The 24171-nt window shown below is 52.6% G+C and overlaps 1 protein-coding gene across 1 annotated transcript in view; it reads left to right on the top strand.

Moving 5' to 3' along the window:
• The first annotated feature begins 696 nt into the window (after nt 1-696).
• Nucleotides 697-24171, top strand: part of LOC105468707 (ArfGAP with RhoGAP domain, ankyrin repeat and PH domain 1) — a 55558-nt gene continuing 32083 nt past the window's right edge. Inside the window, 3 exon segments of the mRNA XM_011718959.2 lie at nt 697-761; nt 8116-8198; nt 13536-14086. Coding sequence (XP_011717261.2) covers nt 13578-14086 — 509 coding nt within the window. The 5' untranslated portion in view covers nt 697-761; nt 8116-8198; nt 13536-13577.

The raw sequence follows: 24171 nt of genomic DNA, 5'->3' as shown, positions 1-24171 counted from the left end.
GCAAGCTGACCTCCAGTACACACGCGGTGGCGTGTCATGGTCATCTGGGTGCCAGGCTCTAGGAGGCAGGGGGTGACAGCTCTACTTTGTGGAGGGGAAACCGAAGCTCAGAACGTGATGTGACTTGCCCCGGGCTTCAGACAAGAAATGGTGGAGCCAGGACTGGAACCAGAGTTGTCTTGCATCCTAGGTGGGGAGGGGACCCAGGCCTGAAGCCCAGGGACGTTGCTGATAGACCCCCAGCTCCCCACCAGCTAGCTGAGGCAGCTCTTCATTCCCCCAGGCCCTGGGGTCCCACTCAGTCCTCACTGCCCTGAGGGGCTGCTCCCCATCAGCCACCAGCACTGCGGAGACCCCAGAAGACGGGCCACACCACACATGGGCCAGGACAGGAATCTCCTGGTGCCAGGGAGAGTTATAGGGCAGAGATGTCGCCTGGGGTGGGACAGGAGGCCCCAGTGTGCCTTCCTGGGACTGTTATGTGGTGGCCGCCAGTCCCCAAGAGATGGAAAATAGGCTGCTTGGCCCAGGGATCAGTCAGCTTGCCCACTTGAAGGCTGTACCTGCTGCCTTTCCTGGCAGGGCTGGAGGGAGGTGGCTTCTGCAGGGGTGTGGGGGCCACTTCTGCACCCTCTGGGCTGGGAACCCAGCCCCCACTAGTTCCTCATATCTACGGAAGTGTCTCTAAGACTCTTGCCTGAGTGAGCGGAGCCTGGAGAAAGCCCAGGAGGGCAGCAGAGCGAAGGGGCCCCTACGCAGAGGTATCACCTGGTGCCTGGGCTAGGGAGGGCTGAGGGTGGAGTTCTGGGCTGTGGGGTCGTTTCGCACGGTTGAATTGCTGGTAGGGAGCTGTGTGTGGTGGAGAAGAGCAGATCTGAGGTGTGGTCATTGGGTGGGGTGGTAGGTGTGTGTGGCCCTGGGAGATGTGTGGCCCTTGAGGTAGTGTGAGGCGTGCGTTTGTGGTACCGGTGGGGTGTGGTTTGTAGACCCAGACCTGGCCAGAACTGGCTGTGTATGTTCTTGGTTCCTGTTGAGGAGCTCCGAGGAGTTTCCTGAGGTCTGGATGCTGGGGTCCCTGCCCTGCCTGCCTGTGCTGGGACAGCTGGGCCCAGGGTAGAGGATGAGGCTGTATAAGGGAGGTGGTGGTGGACAAGCTGAGGCCTCAGTCAGGACCCCTAGCCTGCCTTCCTCCCCTCCTGGCTCCCCGTAGGGCTAGGTCTTTCCTTGAACCCAGGGCAGAGCCCTGTGCGGAGGGGAGCTGAGGATGCAATCAGGGGAGGCGACTTGGCCAAGAGGACTCCAGAGCTGGGTGTGGAAAGGGTTAGGGCCTTTAAGGCTGCCCTGATCCAGGGCTGACTCATGCAAATCAGAATGCAAAACAGGCTCAGGGAGGCTTCAAGAGAGGGCCACACCCACACAGTCAGCAGACTGCAGGTGACCGAGGGCCAGCCATTGAGCCTCTCCAAACATCTTCTGTTCCTACCCCACTGACATCTCCTGTTGCCAAATTCACCAGGTCCTTTTCTGTCCCTGGGCCTTGCACACCCAGTCCCCTTTGCCTGGAATGGCTTCTACCTGACTACCTCCTACTTATCCTTCAAGGCCCAAGTCAGAGGTTCCTTCTAGAAGCCTCCCTTACTTCACCAGACAGAAGCAGTCACATCCTCTGAAGGCCCCGTGAGCTACAGCAGGTGACCTGGTGAGCTTCTACCTCACACAGCTTCCATGACATGAAGAAGAATCCCAGTCCTTAGGGTTGTTATAAGAATGAATGAGGGGCCGGGTGCAGTGGCTCACGCCTGTACTTCTAGCACTTTGGGAGGCCAAGAGGGGAAGATTGCATGAACTCAGGAGTTTGAGACCAGCCTGGGCAACGTGGCAAAACCCCATCTCTACAAAAAGTACAAATATTAGCCAGGCATGGTGCATGTGCCTCTAGTCCAGCTACTCTGGAGAAGCTGAGGTAGGAAGATCACTTGAGCCCAGGAGGCTGAGGTTGCAGTGAGCTGAGATCATACCACTGCACTCCAGCCTGGGTGGCAGAGTGACCCTGTTTCAAAAAAAAAAAAAGAAAAAAAGAAAAAATGAGATGGAGAAAATCTACCAGGGGCTGGGCACATGATTGCCAAATGGTGTACATTTAGGGAAAGAAGGAAGCTGGAGGATGCCTGTCTTTGGCTAAGGCTCTGGGTCATCTTCTTGCTGGGCTGGTGAAACAGGTCACTAGTCAGTAGTGGGTAGAGATATTATCAGGGAGTTGCTGGGCTGGGACAGAGAAGGGGTGATGAGATTTGAACTCTGACCTTGGGGTTGAAATGGTAGGTAGAGAACAGAAGGGCAAAAGTGTTGGTCCCAGCAAGAGGGACTCAAGCCAGACGTGAAGGACTGGCTGGCAAGGATTAGAGATTCCAGGCAACCCTTACCTCTGGACTGGGACTGAGTGCACCTGTGAGCCCAGCCAGGTCCTGGGTACCACTGTGGATGGCAGAGGAGATAAGAAAGGGTATGGACTCTCAGGATACTCCAGGATACATGGGGGATTGGGTGGAGGTGGACCCCCACAAAATGAGCAACCAAAGAGAGAGCAGAAGCAGTGCTGAGATGTGGGGCTCAGCCTTAGAGGACTAGGAGCTTGAGGGGGCAGTCAGGGTGGACTTTTTGGAGGAGGTGGCCTGGAGCCACCTGAAGATGGGAGGATGCGGTTTACTCATTCATTGTCAGCAGACAGTTTCGGGGGCTCCCTGTTTGCCAGGCCAGTGCCTAGTGTGAGAAGTGACATGGAGGAAGTCATGGACAGGGCCAGCCCAGCCTGGCTGGGGGTTGGGGTGTCACTGACAACTTGAGCAAGTCACTTCCTCCCTGGGGGTGTGTGTTTCTTCATCTGTAAACGTCAGAACTGAATGAAGTTGAATGACGGACCAAGGAGTGCTTGAAGGCACTGGGAACCATGGAAAGGCTTTGAATGGGGGTGGGACCGTAGTTGGCATAGCAGAGAGACGCTGGAGGGACACGAGAGAGAAGGAGAGTCAGGAAGGGGGTGTGGGGGTGCTGAGGCCTGACTGGGCCCTTGGGGTGGAGAGGAGGGAAATCCCTCAGCTCTTGGCTGTGCTGTCGCAACAGGATGACTCTCCCCTCTGCCAGGTCCCTGCCTTCCTGAGGATGAGGACTCAGTGATGTGTCATAGCAGCTGAGGGGCTTAAACCTCCAAACTAGGACTTGGATTAGGGTAAAGCAAGTGAGGCGCTTGCCTCTGTTGCAGAATTTGAGGGGGTACCAAAAAACTCAGTAATTAGCTGGGTTTGGTCACGAGATCCTGTGGTCCCCGCTACTGGGGAGGGGGAGGTGGGAGGATCACTTGAGCCCAGGAGGTTGAGGCTGCAATGAGCCATGATCATGCCACTGCACTCCAGCCTGGGCAACAAAGCGAGACCCTCCCTCTCTCAAAACAAACAAACAAACAAACAAAAGATACCTAAAATTTAAAAGCAATAACTATTTATTTAAAAAAGGTCAGTAATCGAGGTATATAATATTTAATGCCATTTAAAAATAAAAATGAATGCCAGAAATCCATGATGAGCAAAATATAAAACATTTAACATTTTAAATAAAAAGAGGACCAGTACTGATGATTCTGTCTTTGCCTCAGGCTGCAGTGTGGCTTAGCAGGGCACTGCTCTGAACTTTTTCCAATTTGCTGCTTTCTCCAGGAAGCTTTCCCTGACCCCAGTCTGGTTGAGGGCCCCCTAGGCTGTTTTTACTGGATGATGGTATCTGATCCCTTCCAGCCTGAGATTCCTGGAGGGCCAGTCCAGGTCTGAGGTCTGGTTCATGCTTGCAGTGCCTTGAACAGGGCTGTTCCAAAGGGGTATCAGTGCCCAGTCACCATGTCTTTGAACTTAGCCAGATGCCCTTAGTGCAGGAATAGGAACTTGAGAGAGGCCCAGTAGGGAGCCAGGCTTTTCTCAGGGAGAGAAGTAGTTTCCTGTTTCCCAGACCTTGTCATTCTAGTGGGGGTGGTTGGGACCATCATCTATCAATCTGTGTTAAACCCTTAGCACAGTGCCTGGCCTATATATAGCAGGTGCTCAGGTTTTTTTGTTTGTTTGTTTTGTTTCATTTTTGAGCCAGAGTCTCAAGACTCTGTCACCCAGGCTGGAATGCAATGGCGTGTTCTGGGCTCACTGCAACCTCTGCATTTCAGGTTCAAGCGACTCTCCTGCTTCAGCTTCTTGAGTAGCTGGGCTTACAGGCACCCACCACCATGCCCAGCTAATTTTTTGTATTTTTAGTAGAGACGGGATTTCACCATGTTGGTCAGGCTGGTCTCAAACTCCTGACCTCAAGTGATCCACCTGCCTCGGCCTCCCAGAGTGCTGGGATTACAGTCATGAGCCACTGCGCCCGGCCCTCAGGTTGTGTTTTGAGAGGCCATGAAGAGTGGTTAAGAGTTGATGGCTGGCCGGGCGCGGTGGCTCAAGCCTGTAATCCCAGCACTTTGGGAGGCCGAGATGGGCGGATCACGAGGTCAGGAGATCGAGACCATCCTGGCTAACACGGTGAAACCCCGTCCCTACTAAAAAATACAAAAAACTAGCCGGGCGAGGTGGCGGGCGCCTGTAGTCCCAGCTACTCGGGAGGCTGAGGCAGGAGAATGGCGTAAACCCGGGAGGCGGAGCTTGCAGTGAGCCGAGATCGCGCCACTGCACTCCAGCCTGGGTGACAGAGCCAGACTCCGTCTCAAAAACAAAAAAAAAAAAAAAAAAAGAGTTGATGGCCAGGCTGGTGGCTCACACCTGTAATCCCAGCACTTTGGGAGGCGGAGGCGGGTAGATCACTTGAGCCCAGGAGCTAAAGACCAGCCCGGGCAACATGGCAAAACCCCATCTCTACAAAAAAAAAAATGGAAAAATTAGCCGGGCGTGGTGGCGCAAGCCTGTAGTCCCAGGTACTTGGGAGGCTGAGGTGGGAGAATTGCTCGGGCCTAAGAGGCAGAGGTTGCGGTGAGCAGAGATTGTGCCACTGCACTCCGGCCTGGGTGACAAAGCGAGACCCTGTCTAAAAAATAAAGCTGAGAGCTACAGTCTCCAGTATGAATAGAGTGTAAGCCACAATGCAATTTTAACTGTCCAAGTGAAAGTAATGTTAATAATATATTTCATCATGTAAACAATAGGGAGATTATTGAGATATTTTGCATTCTTTTTTTTTTTTTTTTGGTGCTCAGTCTTCAAAATCCACTGTGTTCAAAATCTAGCACATCATATTCCAGGGACCACATTTCAAATGTCCAACAGCCATATGAGGCTACTGCTGGCTGCTATTGGACAGCACAGGGCTAGACTATATACATACTGCCTCCTTCTTAGGTATGTGGCTTTGAAAAGTTATTTAACCTCCCTTTATCTCAGTTTCTTCATCTTTAAACAGCGATAGCAATCATATGTACCTCCCAGGGCTGCTGTGAGGCTTTAATGAGTTAATATAAAGTGCTTGGATACCTGGCATGCAGTAAGCACTGTTTATGTGGTCTCCTTTTCTTTTTCTTTTTCTTTTTTTTTTTTTGAGACAGAGTCTCGCTCGGTGGCCCAGGCTGGAGTGCAATGGCCGGATCTCAGCTCACTGCAAGCTCCGCCTCCCGGGTTTACGCCATTCTCCTGCCTCAACCTCCAGAGTAGCTGGGACTACAGGCGCCCGCCACCTTGCCCGGCTAGTTTTTTGTTTTTTTTTTTTTTTTTTTTTTTTTTTTTTTGAGACGGAGTCTCGCTCTGTCACCCAGGCTGGAGTGCAGTGGCCGGATCTCAGCTCACTGCAAGCTCCGCCTCCCGGGTTTACGCCATTCTCCTGCCTCAGCCTCCCGAGTAGCTGGGACTACAGGCGCCCGCCACCTCGCCCGGCTAGTTTTTTGTATTTCTTAATAGAGACGGGGTTTCACCGTGTTAGCCAGGATGGTCTCGATCTCCTGACCTCGTGATCCGCCCGTCTCGGCCTCCCAAAGTGCTGGGATTACAGGCTTGAGCCACCGCGCCCGGCCGTTTTTTGTATTTTTTAGTAGAGACGGGGTTTCACCGTGTTATCCAGGATGGTCTCGATCTCCTGACCTCGTGATCCGCCTGTCTCGGCCTCCCAAAGTGCTGGGATTACAGGCTTGAGCCACCGCGCCCGGCCAGTCTCCTTTTCTTGTTTTAAATTGTCGTTTGAGTAGCACTGCCATTTTTGCCAACGCTTTCATCTGAAGTGCTAGCTACTTAAAGGTTGTTTTTTAAATACTCACTTTTGAGCTGGGTGCAGTGGCTTATGCCTACAATCTTAGCACTTTGGGAGGTCAAAGTGGGAGGACTGCTTGAGACCAGGAGTTTGAGACCAGCCTGGGCAACATAACAAGACCCTGTCTTTACATAAAATAACACAATTAGCTGGGCACTGTGGCATGTACGTGTAGTTCCAGCTACTTGGGAGGCTGAGGCAGGAAGATTGCTTGAGCCTGGGAGTTGGAGATTGCAGTAAGCTATGATTGCACTACTACACTCCAGCCTAGGCAACAGAGCAAGACCCTGTCTCAAAAATAAAATAAGTCTGGGTGCAGTGGCTCACACCTGTAATTCTAGCAGTTGGGGTGGCTGAGGTGGGTGGATCACTTGAGGTCAGGAGTTCAAGACCAGCCTGGCCAACGTGGCAAAACCATGTCTCTACTAAAAATACAAAAATTAGCTGGGCATGGTGGTGCGCACCTGTAGTCCCAGCTACTCGGGAGGCTGAGGCAGGAGAATCGTGCTTGAACTTGGGAGGTGGAGGCTGCAGTGAGCCAAGATTGCGCTACTGCACTCTAGCTGGGGCGACAGAGTGAGACTCTGTCTCAAAATAAATAAAATAAAATACTTAAAAAATATATACCTGTTTTAGCCCTGTCCTAGGAAGTGATAATCATGGAGTTTACTTAAGATAAATACCTGTTTATGTGATTGTAAGATGTAAAATGTTCATGAATACCTGCTGAAGCCGTTATGCAGAGCACAGCAGTTTTGAAGTTAACCCTAGTGTTGGCAGACCTGACTGCTCTAGGCCCTGGGGAGGGAGACCTGTCTATGCCACCCCACTGGTCACTAGCCCCACAGAGCCCTGGCCATCTGCATAGCAAGGGTGGTGGCCTGCCTAGGGGTGTCCTATTCTTTCTCCTTCTACCTGGAAGCGTCCGCTTTTGGTCTGTTTTCCTCAACCTCCCCTACATGTTTAGGGGCAGGGTCCTGGGGTCTCATGCCCCTGACTCAGTTATCCCACTTGTTCCCTTAGGCCACTTCATGGTCCCCAGGCTTAGTGGAGAGGGTCCTGTGTCCCTGGGTCCTCTAAGGTCCCCCACCTCTCCTGACAGGCTCTGTGTCAGGGACACTTCTTTAGTCGTGGGGCTGCATTGTCCCTTCCTCACCCTTCCTGGGGCTGTCCCTTCCACAGTCTGCCCCTATACACATCCCAGCACTGGTCTTGCGGGGCCAGAGAGTAGGGAAGTCCTGACTCCTCTTTACCACCTGTGCAGCCCCCACATCTGGACAGGCCTGTCTGTCTGCCTTCTCCCTCCAGGAAGGCCTTCCTCTGGTCTGACTTCTGTTGCCAGCTTCTATGAACATGAGGTTCCCTGAATCCTTTCCTCTTCCCTCTTCCTTCTCTTCCTCTTCTTCCACCTCTTCTCCATCTCTTCTTTTTTCTTTTCTTTTTTTTTTTTTTTTGAGTCAGGGTCTGGCTCTGTCACCCAGGCTGGCATGCAGTGACTCAATTACAGCTCACTGCAGCCTCCACCTCCTGGGCTCAAGTGATTCTCCCACCTCAGCCTCCTGAGTTCCTGGGACTACAGGCACACACTACCATACCTGGCTAATTTTTGTATTTTTGTCGTACAGATGGGGTCTCCTTATGTTGCCCAGGCTGGTCTTGAACTCATAGACTCAAGGAATTCACCTGCCTCGGCCTCCCAAAGTGCTGGGATTATAGGCGTGAGCTACTGTGCCTGGCGCCCATTTCTTCTTTCGTTTTCCCTGTCCCTCTCCCTCTTCCCCTCTCCTTCTGTGGCATCTCATAGTGGCCTTGCCTCATGGGCTTTCTCCTCCATCCCTGTCCTTGCAGCTTCTGCCTCAGGCCAAGATGAGGAGCCCTTCAGAATAGCTGCTGTCTCTGGGAGGACCCAGGCGTCCTTGGCAGCCCAGCTGGTGAGTCAGGAGATGGAGTGGTGGGAACAGGGCTGGCTGTGGCATGCTAGGCCTTAACATTGAGGTGGGGGGAGGCTTGAAGGAGGCTGACACCTGATAGCCCATTTTCCATTTTGAGAACTGAGCTTGAGAGGCAGAGGGTGAGGCCCAAAGAGCTTGCTACGAGCCTCCCAGCAGGCCTTGGAACCTTGGAACGGGGAGGGGGTATGGGACGAAAGGACAAGGCAGGGGCCAGCAGGCTGAATTTTGAGGGTCTGTTTGTATGTTATCTCCTCATTGGATTCCCCTCCCTGCCTGGCAAGTTTTGTTCCCTTTCTCATTCTCAGGCTCTATTCATGGTTATCACATTCCCTTTTAATTTTTATTTAGTTTTTGGAAAATGATACAAAATTAAAAAGATACAGAAGGGTGTAGTGTCTCCTGTCTTCCCAGCTGTCAGTTCCCCTCCCCAAACTCAGTCATATATATCCGTACAGTTTTGTTTATATTTGCGTATATATATAACATGTATATTTTTTCTTTTTCTTTAACCAAGATGTTTACATAACATTGTTCTGCATCTTGCTTTTCCACTTAACACATCTTTAATATCATTGTATATGAACTTTAGAATCTGCTGGTCTCAACAAATTCCAGTTGGTAATTTTAGTTAGGATGGTGTTAAAGTTTTAGCTTAACCCTGGAGGAACTGACATCTTTATAATGTTGAAGTGAAAAGTCTCCCTCTCCTCAGAGGTGCATTTCCAGGGAAGCTGGAGTTTGAGGTGCAGGGCTCCTTCCAGGATGTAAAGAGGGGCCCGAACAGTGTGTGCACGTGGTCATGTGTTTTTGTGAATTTTGCAAAAGTGAGATGCTCTTAAGGAGAGTCTGTTTTGCATTGCAATCAAGGAATACCCTGAGTAATTTATAAAGAAAAGAGGTTTATTTGGCTCATGGCTCTGCAGGCTGTACAAGCATGGCACCAGCACCTGCTCAGCTTCTGGTGAGGCCTCAGGGAGCTTTTAGTCAGGGCAGAAAGCGAAGCGGGAGCAGGCGTGTCACATGGCGAGAGAGGGAGCAAGAGAGAAGCCGGGCTCTTTTAACCAGCTAGCTCTTATGTGAACAAATAGAGTGAGAACTCACTTGTTACTGTGGGGAGGGCACCAAGCTATTCATGAGGGATCTGTCCCTGTGACCCCAAACACCTCCCACTAGGTCCATCTCCAACATTGGGGGTCACATTTCAACATGAAATGTGGAGGGGACAAACATCCAAACCATATCATAGGGCGCCTAAATTGTGTAAGCTTCAGGCTCCATGAACTTCAGGCCCTATGAACTCTGGATCTTCCACTGTTCCCTCCTGTCCCTTCAGGCCTTAGTTTTCTTCCTAGGAGGAAGCTGGTAACTGTTGTCACCTTGCCCCCATGTGTCTTTTCAGAGATGCTTTGTTCACCTACCGGTAGCTGCACACTGCTCCATGCTCTCCCTTGTTTTTTTTCCACAGAGAGAAAATGTTATACAAACTGTTCTGCACTTTTCTTTACTCGTTTAACAGTGTATCTTATAGATCATCCCATGCCAATATGTAAGGAGTTTCCTCATCCTTATGGCTGCTCAGTATTCTTTTGCACAACTATACCATAATTTAGTTAACCAATCTCCCATTGGTAGCCATTTTGGTTATTTCCATTCTTTTGCTATTAAACAGAGGCACTGCAGCCAGTAACCTTCTATATATGTCAGTTCTGGCGGGTGCCAGTAAAAGTGCAGGCTAAATGCCTATGGGTGGCTGGGTCAACCATCTGCATCTCTTTTTTTTTTTTTTTTGCTGGGGGGACAAAGTCTCTGCCACCCAGGCTGGAGTGCAATGGTGCAATCTCGGCTCCCTGCAACCTCCACATCCTGGGTTCAAGCGATTCTCCTGCACCTCAGACTCCCGAGTAGCTGGGATTACAAGTGTCTGCCACCATGCCCGGCTAACTTTTTGTATTTTTAGTAGAGATGAGGTTTTACCATGTTGACCAGGCTGGTCTCAAATTCCTGACCTCAAGTGCTGGGATTACAGGTGTGAGCCACCGTGCCCAGCCCAGACATCTACATCTCTTAGGGCTTTCACGCCTAGAGGTATTCCACAGCCAGGGAAGGGATGCCCTACCCCATTACCAGTGCCTGTATTTTCCAACTTTATTGCTCTTTGACAGTCTGATAGGTAGAAAGCAGTATTTCAGAATATTTTACATTCATATTTCCTAGTATGGGGGAGGTTAAGTTCCTTTTCAGATATTTAAGAGCCATTTATATTTTCCTTTCTGTAAATTTTTTCATTCATACTCTTTGCCCATTTTTCTGTTAGATGATTGATCCGTTTCTTATTTCTGCATGCTTTTCAGCTTTGAGGAAAATGAGCCCTTTGTGTGGAATATGAGTGGCAGATATCCCCTAGTTTGTTGTTTAGCTCTTGGCTTTGCTTATGGTGCTTTTTACCATGCAAGAATGCTTGATTTTTGTGGAGTTGAATATTTAAGTCTTTTCTGTGTACCTTCTGGATTTGTTTCACTTTCAAAAGGCTTTTGACTCTCTGAAATGATTTATTATTATTATTATTATTATTTTTTTTTAGAGACAGTCTCGTTCTGTTGCCCAGGGTGGAGTGCAGTGGTGTGCAGTGGTGTGATCATAGCTCACTGCAGCCTCGAACTCCTAGGCTCAAGCAATTCTCCCACCTCATCCTCGCAAGTAGCTGAGACCACAAGTGTACAACTGGCTAATTTTCAGGGTTTTTTTTTTTTTTGGTAGAGACAGAGTCTTTCTGTGTTGCCCAGGCTGGTCTTAAACTCTTGGCCTCAAGCAGTCCTCTTGCTTTAGCCTACCAAAGTGTTGGGATTACAGGCATGAGCCACCATACCCAGCCCTAAGATGGTTTTGTCAATCCTTTCATTTTTTATTTTTTATTTTTTTTTCTGAAATGGAGTCTCTCTCTGTTGCCCAGGCTGGAGTGCAGTGATTTCGGCTCACTGCAGCCTCCACTCCTGGGTTCAAGCGATTCTTCTGCCTTAGCCTCCTGAGTAGCTGAGATTACAGGTGTTTGCCACCACGCCCAGCTAATTTTTTGTATTTTTAGTAGAGACAAGGGTTTGCTATGTTGGCCAAGCTGGTCAAACTCCTGACCTCAGGGGATCTGCCTACCTCGGCATCCCTAAGTGCTGGGATTATAGGTGTGAGCCACCTCACCTGGCCTTGGTTTTTTAAAATACTGAAATCTTTGATCCAGCTGTAATTTTTCTTGTTGTAAAGTGTGAGATAGGGATCCACATTAGTTTTTTTTGAGAGCGCTCTACAGCTGTCCCAACAACTTAATAACTGCTTGTTTCCCCACGAGTTTGAGAGGCTACTTTTGGTGTATCCTAAATTTGTATATGTATTTGGGTCTACTTTTGAACTTTCTGTTCTGTTTAATTGTTCTGTTCACGCACTGTAACCATATACTGTTTTAACCATTATGGCTTTATAATATGTTTTAACATGTGGTGAGGTTGACTCCTACTGTTTACCCTCCCCACCCTCCACCCCTGCTTCCAGAATTTTCCTGACTCTTCCTGCTTGTTTATTTTTCCATATGAACTTTCAAATCAGCTTGTTTAGCTTCAAAAAAATTATGTGTACATATTTAATTGGATTGTGTACATTTATAAAGTAACTTAGACATCATTAATCTCTTTATGTTGTCTTCTATCCAGAACTTACTATGCTCTGCCATTTGTCCAGGTCTTCTTTTTGTCCCTCAGTAACACTCCCAATTTTTCTTCCTATTGCTATTGTTTATCTCCTAGGAAGTTTATTCTTGGTGTTTTCTATTTTGTGATGCTCTTGTAAATGGAGTCTTTCATCCTGGTTTCTACCTGTTTATTGCCTATAAATGTTGATTTCTGTTATGTTAATTTTGTTTGTTTTTTGTTTTGTTTTGTTTTGGAGACGGAGACTTGCTATGTTGCCCAGGCTAGGGTGCAGTGGCATGATCTCGGCTCATGGCAACCTTTGCCTCCTGGGGTCAAGCAGTTTTCCTGCCTCAGCCTCCCGAGTATCTGGGACTATAAGCGCCTGCCACCACACCTGGCTAATTTTTTGTATTTTAGTAGAGATGGGGTTTCACTGTATTGCCCAGGCTGGTCTCAAACTCCTGAGCTCAGGCAATCCACCCGCCTTGGCCTCCCAGAGTGCTAGGATTACAGGCGTGCCCGGCCAGTCTGTTATATTAATTTTGAACCCAACTATCTGGTTGTTATAGTTTCTCAGTTGAGCTTCTTGGGCTTTCAAACTCAACACTCATATTATTGGCAACAAATAGATAGTTTATCTCTTCCTTTCTGATTTTAATACCTCTTGTTTATTTTTGTTGTCCAGAGCTTTCAGGGCAATGTGAGGAATAATAATAACAACAGTAAAATGGATATCCTTTTCTCATTTAAGAAGGTATCAGTTTATTTCTGTTTTAGTAAGATTTTTGTTTAAGTAAGCTGGATATTGAGTTTTATCATATGCCTCTTTAGTGTCTGTGGAGATGATCAGATGACTTTTCCCTTTGATCTGCTAATCATCTCTTCTGGTCACCTTCTCTTCATATCACCTCTTGACTCCCACCAGGCCAGGAGCTCTTGATTACAGGGTGCAGGGGTAGAGCCTGAGTCCCCATTGCCTAGTGCCAGGCTATTTTGAAAGAACAAATGGATGAATGACCTTAGTGGGAGGGTTTACCCAATTCCAGGGCCAGGCCCCCAGAGGCCATGTGATGCTGGGTTTACTCACCTCCCACAGCATTTCACTTCCTCCAGGGGCATGGAGGTAGGGGGAGGCTAGTCTCAGCTCCCAGACTGGGCTTGCAGGAGGGACCAGCAGTGGTATACTTCAATGCTCATTAAGCCCTTGGCCTGGCCCTCACTGGGAACTGGTGCCTCAGAGGAATTGGCCTTGCCCTGGGTCTTGCAGAGGGCAGTGAGGAGGAGGTACGAGACACAGCACCAATCATGCCACTGGCCATTCTCGCGGCAGTGGCCAAGGCTGTGTGTTGGGGTGTGGGGTGGTACCAACCCCAGAGATCATGGAGGGTTTCCTAGAGAAGTAAACGTGAGCTGGATGCTGGGATAGCACAGGGGAAGGGTCGGGGAGGTTCAGGCGGAGAGAAGAGCCTTTGTGTTCAGAGACCTGGCAGTACCTGGCCTTGTTAGCACATGGAGCACAGGGGAGGAAGCTCCAGGACAGAACTTGAATCTATGGCTTGAGAGAGCCATGCAGACTGCTGGTGAGGGGACCTCTCCTCGGCAGCCTTGCCTCTGACCTGTGCCTGTCTGTCTATTCTAGCTCTGGACAGTCAGGCCAGTTGGGCCTCCGCTGGCAGGAACCATGGCAGAGGCTGGGGATGCTGCGCTGTCGGTGGCCGAGTGGCTGCGGGCATTGCACCTGGAGCAGTACACGGGGCTCTTTGAGCAGCATGGCCTGGTGTGGGCCACTGAGTGCCAAGGTCTCAGCGACGCCCGCCTGATGGACATGGGCATGCTACTCCCGGGCCACCGCCGCCGCATCCTGGCTGGCCTGCTCCGTGCCCATACCCCACCAGCCCCTGCACCCCGCCCCACCCCACGGCCTGTGCCCATGAAGCGCCACATCTTCCGCTCACCACCTGCACCCGCCACTCCACCCGAGCCGCTGCCCACCGCTACAGAGGATGAGGGGCTCCCCACTGCCCCACCCATCCCACCCCGGAGGAGCTGCCTTCCGCCCACCTGCTTCACCACTCCGTCCACAGCTGCCACAGACCCTGTGCTGCCCCCACTGCCGGCTAAGCGGCATTTGGCAGAGCTGAGTGTTCCACCCGTGCCGCCCCGCACCGGACCCCCCCGCCTGCTGTTGAGGTGAGTGGATGCCACCCAGGGTGGGAGGCACACAAGCAGAGGATCCCAGAGGGTAGATGGAGTTTGTGGCCTTTGGTGCTGGGGTAAGAAAGGCGCTTCGGAATGCCAGGGGAACAGCGTGTGCAAAGCTTGGAGGATGGGAGAGCTGCCCGGTGACTCGGGAGGAGGGGAGAGCTGTCCAGGTGCTCAGCGCAGTGCCTGGGCTGCTGGGCGTGTGCCAGTGAGGCCTCCAGGTTTCTGTCTTGGGTGGCTGGGTGGACAGTCATGCCATCACTGATCCAGAGACCCCAGGACAGAAGTGAATTTGAGAGGAAGTCGAGTTCAGCTTGGGGCCTGGCAAGTGTGAGATACTGCCGGGCATCAGGGTGCATTTGGACATCAAGAGGCAACATGTGGAGGAAACGGAAAGCTGTGGGGTGGGGTTGGGGGTGAGGGGACTGCCCAGGTCCTGGTGCTGTGCTCTTTCACACCCTTTCTCCTTCTCCCACTGCCAAATGTCACCAAATCCTGGGACACTCTCAGGCCTCATCCGGCATGCCCTCCCTCCTCAGAACTGTTTCCCCTCCGGGGCTTCTGGTACCCTGTGTTTTCTTGAGTTTCCCCGGTCTCCTGTGGATGTTCCATGTTAATCTCCTTCACAGACGCCCTCCCTTCCTGGCATCTGCTGGGGTGCCCGGCTGTCAGGGAGCATCCGCAGACAGGGTAGGTATGTGTTTGGGGTGAGGGAGATTTGGTGGAACACTTGGGCGAAGTCAGGCTAATCTTGGAAGGCTTCTTGGAGGAGGAAGGGTTGTGTGGAGAGAGGTCTCCTGGTCCCTGTTTGTTTATTGCTGGGCACTCTGCTGGGCTCTGTGCTTCCATAGTCTCCATGATCCCTGCAGCAGACCTTCTGGGAGATTTGTGTGCTGGCTTCATGCAGGACATGAACGAATCAGAGGGACAGCAGAGAGGGGGCCCTGGCTGGATTGATACCAAGGACATACTCGGGGGGCCTCATGGGGAGGGTCTGGGAGATTCTTCCCACCCAGGGAGGAGCATTAAGTCAGGGGGCCTTGAAGGCCAAGCTAGTGCTGTGGTGTTTTGAGGGTTGATTGGTGGAAGCACAAAAAGACTACATGCTTTTCCTGGGTTCACACAACTGGTAACAGGTATAGGGTCTCTCCAGGAACCTGGATGGAAGCTCAGATAGAAGTTTCCTGGTGCCCTTGCGCCCTCTAGTGACCATGCTTCTGCATGCAGGAGCGTTTTCTATTCCAACCGCATTAGCTTCGGGGAAAGAGAAAGAGACAGAGAGAGAGAGGGGATAGAGGAGAGAAGAGAATAGAGGAGAGAAAGTCTGTCTGTCTGTCTCTGGGGTTGGAAGTGGGTGAACAAAGGGAAGAAGCAGAGTCCTGGCCAGGTCCCCTCTCAGGCCCTTCCTGTGACTCCCGGACAGGCAGTGGAGGCCTGGATTCCTGCTTGGGAGGCAGGATGCCTGGGTCGGGCCCAGCTAGCTTTGTGACTCTGATGAGGACCTGCTCCTCTGGGCCTGTTTCCCCATCAGGTGCCCTCTGTGGTCCTCCACAGCCTTCTGGGCCCTCCTGGCACTGACACCTGAGTTCAGGAGGCTAGCTGGGTAGGAGGAAGTTCTGTCCACACCCCAGGGCCCCAGGGTACCAGCCCCTACTCTCAGAGCCTGTCTGAACGTAGCCATTTAGGCCACATGAAGAGGACGCCAGGCCCCATGGTCAGGAAGAGATCTGGCCCCTTGTAGTTCGAGTACCCAAAATCTGTTCTGTGCTAAGAGAATTGGAAGAAAATTATTTCCTGCAATTTGGGACTATTCCTTACAACAGCAGAGTATGGTAGCAGGTAAGCTACCAAGCTTGGCTTCCTGTGTCCTGGGGTCTTTGGCAGTTGGAGTCATGGGCATCTGCAGTCCTCAGCTTTGTACACACTCAACTCAGAGAGTGTACGGTCTTCAAAGCCCTGTGGTAGAAAAAACTCACAGCAGATAGAGCCTCATGTGTGTATACCAAGCCAAGACTGGGTACTGTAGTGATCAGGGTGGGGGCCAACACGGACCCTGACTGGCCACCCTGTCCCCTCTCAGTCCCTTCCTGTGACCCCCAGCTCCATGGCATGTAGAAGAACACTGCTCCTGCCCACTCCCGCCTTGTGGGAGTCCCACCACAGTGTCTTATGACATGGCCTTCCTACCCCTGCTTGCAACCCCTTGTGATGGGGAACTCACTCTCTCAACCTTAGGGCCTTTCACACAAGGTCATGTGGTGGCTGAGGCCAGTCATCTCCAGGCTCCCCAGTGGAGTTTGGGGGTGGATGCGTGTGCATGTATGTACTCTCAGGGTCTTGAGTCAGTGTGAGGCATGTCTGGGCCAATCGGTATGTGCACCCATACGGATGGGTGTGGGTGGTAATGCAAGCTGTCAGGGTGGTAGAATGTCTGTGCATTTACACAGACAGGTTCTGAGAGTGTGTGCTACTAAGATGTGGAAGCATGTAAGGATTTGTGTAGTTTCAGTGGTGACATGGAGTGGTGTGTATGTGAGTTTATTGGGACCTTCGTGCTCACATTACTGCTGTGGTGGGGACCCCAACAGTGTGTGAGTACATCTGTGGGTGTGCATGTGCTGTTTGAGCAGTACATGGCCTTTGTGCTATTTGTGCACTGTCAGGCTTGAGCCAGTGTGTGCACGTGTGTGTACATGTGCTGCCAAGAGGGTGAGTCCATTAGGATGGCAGCTCCACTGGGGCCAGGATCCTAGTCGATTTTGTTTGCTGCAGAATCCCCAACATCTAGAACAGTAGTGGGTGCCTAATAGGCCCTTGGAAAGTATATCGTGTGGGTGAGTCGATGAATGCCAACGTGAGCCTGTGTACTGCCATGTGCTGAGCTTGGGGTGCATGTGGGTAAACATGCATGTGACTCAGCACCCAGTGAGTGCCCTCAGCACAGCTGGGCCATAGGGCCCTGAGCTCACTGCCCCAGCTCCCTGTCCCCCATCCCATGACCCAACCTATGTCATCCCAGATGTTTTAGGAAGGGAGAGGTCTTCAGAGGAGACAGGTGGGAGGAACGAGGCTGCAATAGGGTTCTAGGCCACAGACCAAGGTTTAGGCAAATCAGAAACAAGCAAGAATGGAGTTTCCTCCTCCCAGCCCTGGCACAGCCCAGGACTCTCAGAACCAGTCTCATCATTCTGCCTGGCCTGGGGGGACTCTACATCACCCCCAGAGTCTGCACCCCCTGCCATTATTATTATCGTCATTATTATTAATAGAGACTAGGTGTCGCTCTGTTGCCCAGGCTGGAGTGCAGTGGTGCCATGATAGCTCACTGTAGCCTCGAACTCCTGGGCTCAAGCAATCCTCCCACCTCAGCCTCCCAAGTAGCTGGGACTACAAGTGTGTGCTACCACACCTGGCTAATTTTTAAATCTTTTGTAAAGCCGAGGTCTCCCTTTGTTGCCCAGGCTGGTCTTGAACTCCTGGGCTCAAGCAATCCTCCTGCCTCAACCTCCCAAAGCACTGGGATTACAGGTGTGAGCCACCGCACTCGGCCCCCTACCATTAATTTAAGCTCGTGGTGGGGAACTTGCTGAGGTTTCCAGAGATGCTGAGAAACTTGCCCAGAGTCACCCAGCCCGGCAGAGGGGAAGCCAGTGTCCAGACCCTGCCTCCTGGCTTCAGGTCAGGTCTACTCAGCTCTAAGTGCCGCAGACATGAGCCCTGTGAACTAGCTTCCCTGAGGGTGGCAGAGGGCTCATTTCTGATGTGAGGTTCCAGGGTCATGCTGCAGATCCCCTCCCAGCTTGCTCCGGCCTTTGGTGTCCCTCTCTGATACCTGCATGCCTGGAGGCACCTCAGGAAGTGGGAGTGTGTGCCCAGAAGGCAGCTGCCCAGCTGGAGCCACACTGCCAGGCTTCCCTCCTGTGCCCTTGACTGCCCCGCAGTCCAGCCAATCCCTGGTCTTCCTGGAGGCTGATCACTTGTTGCCAGGCCAGAACTTGCGCCCTTCATAGAGCCTCTTTCCTAGCCTCTCTGTGTCTCCTTATGCGGGTGGAGTGGTGGAGAGGCCACTGCCAGGACTTGTCAGTCAGGACTTCCTGGGCTTCCACCCTGTGAGGGCCTGCAAGACCAGTGGACACTGTCGGTTGTCTCATCCCAGCTTGGGTGGGGGTGCAGGCTGGGGGCGGGGAGGAAGTGTCTGCCCCGGGGGATTCTGGGTGACTTTTCGCTTTCTCAGTGTTTTCAGGAAGTGTGTGTGTTGGCCACGGCTATAGCGGGTGGAGGAGACAGAAAGCAGGAAGCCTCTAGGAGACCAGAGCTGGGTACAGACATACACACACACACACACACAGACACACACACATAGACAGACACACACACACACACACTCTCTCTCTCTCTCTCTCCTTTCTCCTCTCTCTCTCTCTCTCTCTCTCTTTCTCTGTCCTCTTCCCTCCTGGACAGATCCACAGTTATACACAGAAACACACACGCACGACATAAAACTTGAAGACATAAATCACAGGTGCAAAGCCACACCTGGGCCCCAAAACCTCCAAGAGAACGCAGCCTCAGACCCACCCAGGGACCAGGGGCCAGGCTGTTTGGGAGACCAGCCCAGACGGGACCCAGGCTTACACAGGCAGGTCCACGGCATTCTTGGGCATACGCAGCCCGCCTGGCCAGAGCTGTGGGAGTCCTCAGCCCTAAGACCCAGCAGGCATCTGAGGGTAAGCGAGGGGCTGCCGTTGCTGTTGTTGCTGTCGGGCAGGTAGGAGGGAGGCCCTGGGAGGGCTGAAGTCCCTGTCTGTCACCTCTGGCCTGGTTTTCTGTGCTGCTCTCCTCCCCTTCTCTTTTTTTCTCTTAGGGTTTTGTCTTCTTTTACTTTCCCCACTTCTTCTCTTTTTCTCCTGCCTTTTCCTTTTCTCCCCTTGTCTCACCCCTCCCTCTCCCCTGGGCTTTCTAGGTCTCCACCTCCCCATATGCCTCTCCTGAGTCCACCAGGAGCCCACGGTGCCTGTTTTCTGGGGTTTTCTCAGACTCTGCCCCACAGAATGCTCCTCTTTGGGGTTCTTGCCCCTTGGGGGCCTGGCGCTGATCGCCTCACTTCTCTGCTCCCAGCTCCCTGCACCCCTCTGGGTGTTCCCTCGGGGAGGCTTAGTTTGGCTTATTTCACTGTCAAGTTCAAGGGTGCTGTGATTCTGAACCTCCCACCCCCAGATCGGGGTGATGGGGAGATGGTGTGCTTCTTAGCCCTCCTCCCCAGGACTGGTGCTGTAGTGGGTGCTTATGGAGTGTGGGGGCTGGTCTCCCCTTTCCTCAGTTACCGTAGATTCCTAATGAACTCAACAATCCTGTGCTCGGGTTACTGGGGACATAGACCTCTAACCAAGTCCTATCCACACACCTGGCGCTCTCTAGCCCTGCCCTGTGCCCCTGGCTCATGTTTTCCATAGGGCCCAGCAGATACCTGCACCTGCTCTTTCTGCCAGGCCAGGCGTGGGCTGGACCCAGGAAGGGCTCAGTACTTCTGTGAGCTCCCTGAGGACTAAACTTCCTCCCGCTGCTGCCCTCAGGAGGCAGCACAGGGCCAGGCCTGGGAAGTGCTTAGAGCTGCCATGGGAAAGGGACCTCTGCCACCTCCTGCCCGGACGGCAGGGCTGGCCAGTGGGGAAGCTGAGTGTAGGTCTGGTTGTGGAAGGCCAAACAGGTTGTGTGGGCTTAGAGGAGGGAGCGGTTTGATGGACTTCCTGGAGGAGGAGGCATGTCCTGAGCACAATGGAGTTAATAATCCCGGGTCAATACGTGGAAAAAAAGCCCCCAGCAGAATGCTTGGCACATAGTGAGTGCTTAGCGAGTGGTAGCTGTTGTCCCAGGGAGAAGTGCTGAGAGCTGGGTGAAGGCGCAGTTGTGAGAATGGGCTCCAGGTTAACTGGGCGCTGCCGTGTGGAGAGGTTGGGGAGCTACTGACCTCCAGTGATGAGGATGCAAGTAGGGTGGTGGTCATTCAGTACACACTTACTGAAAGTCCCCTCTGTGCTGGGAACTGCTGGTGGCATGGAGAGGACTGGCCCTAGGGGCTCCCGGCTTGTGCAGAAGTTAAGAGAGGCAGACTGTGGACATCCCATTCTAGCAAGTGAGACCCTAGGAAGGGCTGTCTATGCTAGGGGCTTGGCAGAAGTGAGCAGAGCAGAACCAGGAGAGTGCTGGAGGGGATGACCTTTGAGTTCATGATGGAGGAGGAAGGACGAAGCCACAGAGGAAGCAGGAGGCATAGGACTGAGGCCTGGGCCCCTGAGAGTCCAGAGCATGATTGAGGAAGCGGGCAGCCAGGACAGTTTACCCCTGTGGAAAGGGGACATCAGGGTGGGACACAGGTGTCCCCAGATCACTGGACCCGCAGCCCTGATGGTGAGAGTCCAGGGGCTGGGATTGGGCCAGGTCCCCCCAAGACCTGTGTGACATCTTGTGGGGAGGTGGTGACTGTAGGATGGGGTTAGGTCTGGGTCCTCAGTCCTCTGAGGCAGTTCAGTGAAGCACACATTGACTGATATGACCATATTGAGTGATCGGAATTGTGGGGAGCCCCAGGGAGGCCCCATATCAGCCTGAGATGTGAGGGGAGGCCTGCAATAGTGGGGAGGATGGATGTATGATTTGGGCTTTTTGTAGGAGGAGTAGGAGTTGGCCAGGCAGGGGAGGGTGTTCCAGGTGGAAGGAACAGGGTATCAAAGGCCTGTAAGTATGCATTGATAGACTGCAGCTCAGTCAAGGAGGGCTGGAGTGTGAGTATCAGGGTGAGTCCAGGGTCAGCCTGAGATATGCAGACTGCTCCACTCTGTGGCCTTCCTTCTGTCACAGTGAGACCTGGTTCTTTCGGCCAGAGATTGGTGTAGACAGAAAGATAGGAAGGGGTGGGGGTGAAGGAAAAGGAGATGGCATCAGAGGCTGCTAAGGCTATGAAGCTGGTTCCTGGCTCAGCCTGTAGGGCCTGGGTCTCCTTCAAGTTGAAGAGGTTCTGCTGATGCCATGTTCAAGTGGCCCTTCTTTACTGAATTATCAGCAAGCCTGGAGACAGATTAGCGAGGAAACTGAGGCTCAGAAAGGCAGGGACTTACTCAAGGTCCCAAACCAATGAGTGGTTGAGCTGGGTTCAAGCCCAGGTCTGCCTGGCTCCAAAGCCCTGTCTCTGGTTAATTGAGTAATCACATATCTCATCTGACCTGGGACAGGCCCTGTTTATGCCTACTGTCCTGACATATTTATTAATAGTGCCTCTTTTAACTCTTAGAAGTGTTTCTGGTTTATACAATGAACTATGTGGTCATGGGTAAGAGGAGGGTGACCGTGGGCAGGGCTGTGATGTGTTCCCTCTCAGATGGGTCCTGAGACCTGGTGGCCCGTGGGAGGAGGCTGGCCTCAGAGAAGCCTTGGGACCGTGGCATGGCCTTGTTTGTTCAGCTGTGGTGCTGGGCTGCCAGGGTTCAAATCCCAGCTGTGGCATCAAAAACAAATAACCCAACAGCCCTGTGCCTCCGTTTCCTCCTCTGTAAAGTGGAATCATGATGAGCCTTACCTTACAGAGCTCTGTGAGTAGATGAATGAAGAATCCATGCCAAGTGCTCAAAAAATGCGTGGGAACACACACACGTAGACACGCACAAACACAGTTAATGAATCCAGGTGTTTGTAAGTCCCTGCTGAGTGCTGGAGATACCCCAATGAGGATGGGAGGTCCATGGTCTGCCTCTCGACTTCTGCACAAGCTGCACCCTCCTCTTACCCATTCTGCATTCTGCATTCTGCATACCCCCCATGTCCCCTAACCCCCAGGCATGAGGTCTGCTGTGTGTATTGTCTCTGATTCTATAAAACAGATTTAAGCTGAGGGCCCAGGCTAGGGTGAACCAGCCCCTTAGCTGCCTGGGGTGCCTAGTCTCTTGGGAATAGTGGGTAAGCACGTGGGTTCACATGCCCCTTGGGTAGAGGAGAGAAGACTGAAGGAGCAGGGAGCTGCAGTGCAGGGTGAGTGGGGAGCAGCTCTGTGGGAGAATCTTGGAGGTTGCCTAGAGGAGGAGGCTGGCTGAGCTGCATTTTGAGGTGGAGGTGGGCTTCTGTGGGCTTTGGGAGGGAGAGGGCAGAAGAGGATGAAACTGTGTGAAGGCTTGGAGGTGTCGCCATTGAGGACGTGGTCCAGTGGGTGACAAGTCAGTGGGTGACATCCAAGCCAGGCCTCAGCTGGACCTCGGGATTGGAACGGGGCCTACTCTTAGGGGTGCAAGCAGTAAGAGGCTGGGACTTGGGCTATGGTGGGGGCATTCTCTGGGCCCTGTTCTCGGTAGGGGGTCACTGCCTTTTCCCTGGGGTTTTCCCACATGTTGTGCCTTCCTGAAAGCACTTCTCCTTTCCTGGGCTCCGTCCTGACTCAGCAGTGCCCTGATACCCTGTGGTAAGCAGGCAGTCAGGGAGCAGCCAGGAGACTTCCTGGAGAAGGTGGCTAGAATTTCCCAGATGCTTCTGAGAGGTCCCTTTGTTCCACCTTCATCAGACACGGTCCCTTCCCTGTGGAAGCTCCGCTGGGAGAGGAGCCCTGTGCATCGGTTTCCCTCTGCCTTCTTGCCGTGGCAGGGCAGTGATGTGTTCCCTCTCAGATGGGTCCTGAGACCTGGCTGCCCATGGGAGGAGGCTGGCCTCAGAGGAGCCCTGGGACCCTGGCATGGCCTTGTTTGCTCAGCTCTAGTTCTGGGCTGCCAGGGTTCAAATCCCAGCTGTGGCATCAAGAACAAATAACCTAGCATCCCTGTGCCTTGGTTTCCTCCTCTGTAAAGTGGAATCATGACGAGCCTTACCTGACAGAGCGCTGTGAGTAGATGAATGAAGAATCCATGTCAAGTGCTGAGAAAATGACTGAGAACATACACACGTAGACACACATACACACAGTTAATGAATCCAGGTGTTTGTAAGTCCCTGCTGCATGCTGGAGATACCCCAATGAGGAAGGAGGGTGTGGAGCTTGCTTCAGGGAACCCGCCTGCTGCCCGAGATGGGTCGACCCCTCGCAGCTGATCAGGACAGTGATGGGAGATGCACTGTGGTGCCAGAGGAAGGGGGCTGATGCTGCCGGACCCCAGGGATGAGGACAAGCAGGTGGGCAGTTTTTATTTATGGCTACCACCTTCCCCTCAGCTCTGGCCCTCAGACCTGGGGGAGCTTTGGGAGCCAGGCTCCCTCAATCCTGCTTGGCATTGGAGGGATGACACCCATCCCCATCTCCTTGGACTGAGGTCTGACTGGCCCTGGCCTGACAGCTTGGAATTCTGCTCTCTGCCGATCCCAGACTGGGTTTCCAAGGCCCCTTCCTCTTGGGCTCTGGGAGGTAGCAGTGATGGTTTGATCTGCCCGTCAAGAAGTCTCTAAGGGAGGCCAGGCGCGGTGGCTCAAGCCTGTAATCCCAGCACTTTGGGAGGCCGAGACGGGCGGATCACGAGGTCAGGAGATCGAGACCATCCTGGCTAACATGGTGAAACCCCGTCTCTACTAAAAAAAAGAATACAAAAAACTAGCCGGGCGAGGTGGCAGGCGCCTGTAGTCCCAGGCTGAGGCAGGAGAATGGTGTAAACCCAGGAGGTGGAGCTTGCAGTGAGCTGAGATCCGGCCACTGCACTCCAGTGTGGGCAACAGAGCGAGACTCCGTCTCAAAAAAAAAAAAAAAGTCTCTAAGGGAATCGCAGGTGACCAGCTGGGGCCAGCACCCCAGGTCATGCTCTTGGGCCTTCAGGCACTCCCCTCAGTCACTTGGTCATCGTTCACCCCTTCCGTTGCCTTCCCTTCCACCTGCCATCTACCTGCTCACCTGTCCACCCACCTTGCCCGCATGCTCTTGCTACTGACTGGGCGGGGGTACCAAGTCAGATGCTGCCCGTGCCCCAAAGGGACTCAGGTCATGTAGGAGAGACAGCCTGGTGCAGTGTCCACCGGGGGATCTTCATAGGTCCAGCTGTGAGAGTATATTCCGACTCAAGACTCCCGCAGTCCCACCCCTTGGCCCCAGATTCCCAGAGAGGCCCGTTGGA

This window comes from Macaca nemestrina, chromosome 12, assembly GCF_043159975.1.
Source record: "Macaca nemestrina isolate mMacNem1 chromosome 12, mMacNem.hap1, whole genome shotgun sequence".
Classification (NCBI taxonomy): Eukaryota; Metazoa; Chordata; class Mammalia; order Primates; family Cercopithecidae; genus Macaca; species Macaca nemestrina.
This window is presented reverse-complemented; position numbering and strand designations above follow the sequence as displayed.